The following is a 3,644-nucleotide window of genomic DNA, read 5'->3' on the forward strand; positions in this document are numbered from 1 at the left end:
TGCCTGGCTCTCCTATAAACTGCAGAAAGCCACAGACAGGGCGCTGTTTGAAGTGGGCTTACAGAATGGAGAAATAAGAACTATCCGCCAAGTGACTGATAAAGATGCTGTGAAACAAAGACTGACTGTTATAGTGGAGGACAACGGGCAGCCCTCTCGTTCAGCTACAGTCATTGTTAACGTGGCGGTGGCGGACAGCTTCCCTGAAGTGCTGTCGGAGTTCACTGACTTTACACACGACAAGGAGTACAATGACAACCTGACTTTTTACTTAGTGCTGGCTTTGGCTGTAGTTTCCTTCCTCTTCATCACGTGTTTAGTGGTTATTATATCAGTGAAAATCTACAGATGGAGACAGTCTCGCGTCCTGTATCACTCCAATCTCCCTGTGATTCCGTATTATCCACCACGTTACTCAGACACTTTGGGAACAGGGACTCTCCAGCACGTGTACAACTATGAGGTGTGCAGGACGACTGACTCCAGAAAGAGTGACTGTAAGTTCGGCAGAGCTGGTAGTCAGAACGTGCTGATAATGGACCCCAGTTCTACAGGGACGATGCAGCGGATACAGAGTGAAAAGAGCATCCTGGATGAACCAGACTCTCCTCTAGAGGTTAGTTAAACAATGTAGCTGCATCTCTGTGCCGTTTTATTTTCTCTTTCTTTGTTATTTACTATGATAGTGAACTGTTGCGCACTTTACCCTTATTTTCAGCACCACGGTCAGCACCCCCTTTGCATTACCTGCCTCTGGATTTAAATTCAGAACTTAAAAAAGATAACATTATCTGCATTCTCAAACAACAATTATTTTATACGAACATTGATTTTACATAGTTGCATTTTGTGTTTTTCTTGTTTTTTGCTGCATTAGAAAAATGCTAAGTACTGACAATCAGAAATGCCCTTTTTAATGATTCTGTAGTTTTTTTTAACTATAATGTACATTTTATTTCCTTTGTAGTTGCTATTCCTCTCTAACTTCTACAATTCGAATTATAGGTAGAATTTACCCCTCAATAAATAATCTCTATTCTCATATTCAGCACTGGTGTGATAGACAGTTCCAAACATTGAGACTGATTTGCTGACGCTGCTCTAAATCGCTGACTTTCTGTCTGTGATTTGATTATGTGTGGAGTGAGTGATTTCAAGTTACATTCTGGGTTGTTATCTTCATCTATTATTTTTTTGTGGCAATAAGTTATTTTTCTTCATGTCAGTTCCCACAGTAGATTTCATATATATAATTGTTTTACCTAATTGCAGTTGACCCAGTTCTTTCCTCTGTTTCGACTCTAAGGGACGCTGTTGGTCATTAAAACAGAGTCTAGTGGTGTCAGGGCTGTCACAGAGGAGAGAAAGAGGAGAGGGAGGAACACTCTCCATACAGGGAGGCTTTCGATGTAAAGACAGTCGCTTTGAAACAGCATTTAACAGAGCGGTTTTGCTCGACAGAAATGCAGCACTATTAAACTGGAATGCACCTTTCGTCTAGGTGTGTAGCAGTGTGATAGAATTTGCCGTTCCATTTGGGATTTTATTCTTTACGCCATGGGGATACGCCAGCATCGATGCAAAAAATGGCTGTTGTCTTGGACACTTACGTGGCAACTGTTAATTTTTGTCTTCATGATTTCCTCCATCAACGGCCAAATCCGCTATTCAATACCGGAAGAGCTGAAGAAAGGTTCTCTTATCGGTAACGTTGCACAAGATCTTGGTTTGGATCTGAAAAGGCTCCGTTCTGGTCGGGCCCGTATCGTGACCGGAGAAAACAACCAGTACACTGAGCTAAAAGCAGACAAAGGGATTCTAGTTGTGAATGAGAGAATCGACCGAGAAGAGCTTTGTGGAGACGTGACACCGTGCAGCTTCAGCTTCGAAATTATTTTAGAAAATCCAATCGAACTGCACAGGGTAACAGTAGAAATATTAGACGTGAACGATCATGCGCCAACGTTCAAAAATACTGTAATTAATCTAGAAATCAGTGAATCTGCAACGATAGGATCGCATTTCGACTTAGAAAGCGCATATGACCCCGATGCAGGGAGTCACACCTTGCAAAATTATGTGTTATCCCCAAATGAGAATTTCGTTTTGAAGCAACACTCCAACGCTGATGGAATCAAACTCGCTGTAATGATTTTACAGAAGCCATTAGACAGGGAGCTGAATCCACACCTCTCTTTAAAGCTGATAGCAGTAGACGGAGGAACTCCACCGCGTTCTGGTACAGTAAATATCCATATTACTGTTATTGATGTCAATGATAATCGCCCTGTATTTAATCAATCACTGTACACTGCTGCTGTTACAGAGAATGCACCCATAGGCACCTATATAGCTACTGTTAATGCTTCAGATGCCGACAGTGGGTCTAATGGCCTGGTTACATATACTTTTTCTAATGTAAATGGGAAGTCTGGTGAACTGTTTCAAATTGACAGTTCATCAGGCAAAATAACAGTTGCTGATAATATTGATTTCGAAAAAGACAAAAAATACGAAATAAGAGTGATCGCTAAAGACCAGGGTGGCCTAAGTGACGCAACCAAAGTTGTCATTGAGGTCACTGACATAAATGATAATGCTCCGGTAGTAAATATAATGTCCTTCTCCAGGCTAATCTCAGAGGATGTTCCTCCGGGCACGACTATAGCTGTTTTTAATGTTAAAGATGCAGACTCTGAAAGAAACGGTCAGATTACATGCTCAATAGATTCCAGTCTCCCCTTTAAAATCCGGTCCTCTTTGACTAATTATTACAATTTGCTTTCAGATATACCTTTTGACCGTGAAACAAAACCAGAATACAACATAACCATAACCGCAACCGATTCAGGGTCACCCCCACTTTCTATCAAAACAACTTTAAACCTAAGAATTTCCGACGTCAACGATAATGCTCCGCTCTTTACTAAACCAAATTATTCTGCCGATATAATTGAAAATAATGTCCCTGGGATGCCAATATTCAGTGTGAGCGCACGAGATTCTGACTGGAATCAAAACGCAAGAATTTCATACTTTCTGGAGGACATGCAGATCAGTGGCAGCCCAGTTTCTTCTTATGTGTCCATAAACTCTGAAACTGGAATTTTACATGCAGTTCGCTCATTTGATTATGAACAGATCAAACAGCTGGTTTTCGTCGTCAAAGCGCAGGATGGAGGCTCCCCTCCACTCAGTAGCAACGTGACTGTGAAAATAATGATCCAGGACCAGAACGACAACCCCCCTCAGGTTCTGTACCCAGTCCAGACTGGTGGCTCTCTGGTGGCTGAAATGGTGCCTCGTTCAGCAGATGTGGGCTATCTGGTCACTAAAGTGGTGGCTGTTGATGTGGACTCTGGACAGAATGCCTGGCTCTCCTATAAACTGCAGAAAGCCACAGACAGGGCGCTGTTTGAAGTGGCCTTACAGAATGGAGAAATAAGAACTATCCGCCAAGTGACTGATAAAGATGCTGTGAAACAAAGACTGACTGTTATAGTGGAGGACAACGGGCAGCCCTCTCGTTCAGCTACAGTCATTGTTAACGTGGCGGTGGCGGACAGCTTCCCTGAAGTGCTGTCGGAGTTCACTGACTTTACACACGACAAGGAGTACAATGACAACCTGACTTTTTACTTAGT

At 42.4% G+C, this 3,644-nt stretch overlaps 2 protein-coding genes across 3 annotated transcripts in view; both read left to right on the forward strand.

Moving 5' to 3' along the window:
- The window catches only part of LOC123957479 (protocadherin gamma-A10-like), a 3,576-nt gene extending 2,948 nt beyond the window's left edge, over positions 1–628 (forward strand). Inside the window, exon 2 of one of the 2 annotated variants that reach the window (XM_046030311.1) lies at positions 472–628. In XM_046030311.1, the coding sequence (XP_045886267.1) occupies positions 472–625 (154 nt within the window). In that variant the 3' untranslated portion in view covers positions 626–628. Of the gene's footprint in view, positions 1–463 lie in introns of both variants that reach the window. The other variant, XM_046030310.1, reaches the window with a different exon arrangement.
- A 903-nt stretch (positions 629–1,531) lies between these two features.
- LOC123957476 (protocadherin beta-16-like) overlaps positions 1,532–3,644 on the forward strand; it is a 3,225-nt gene continuing 1,112 nt past the window's right edge. The window contains exon 1 of the mRNA XM_046030307.1: positions 1,532–3,580. Coding sequence (XP_045886263.1) covers positions 1,558–3,580 — 2,023 coding nt within the window. The 5' untranslated portion in view covers positions 1,532–1,557. The remainder of the gene's footprint in view (positions 3,581–3,644) is intronic.

The sequence above is a fragment of the Micropterus dolomieu genome, linkage group LG19 (assembly GCF_021292245.1).
Source record: "Micropterus dolomieu isolate WLL.071019.BEF.003 ecotype Adirondacks linkage group LG19, ASM2129224v1, whole genome shotgun sequence".
NCBI lineage: Eukaryota > Metazoa > Chordata > Actinopteri > Centrarchiformes > Centrarchidae > Micropterus > Micropterus dolomieu.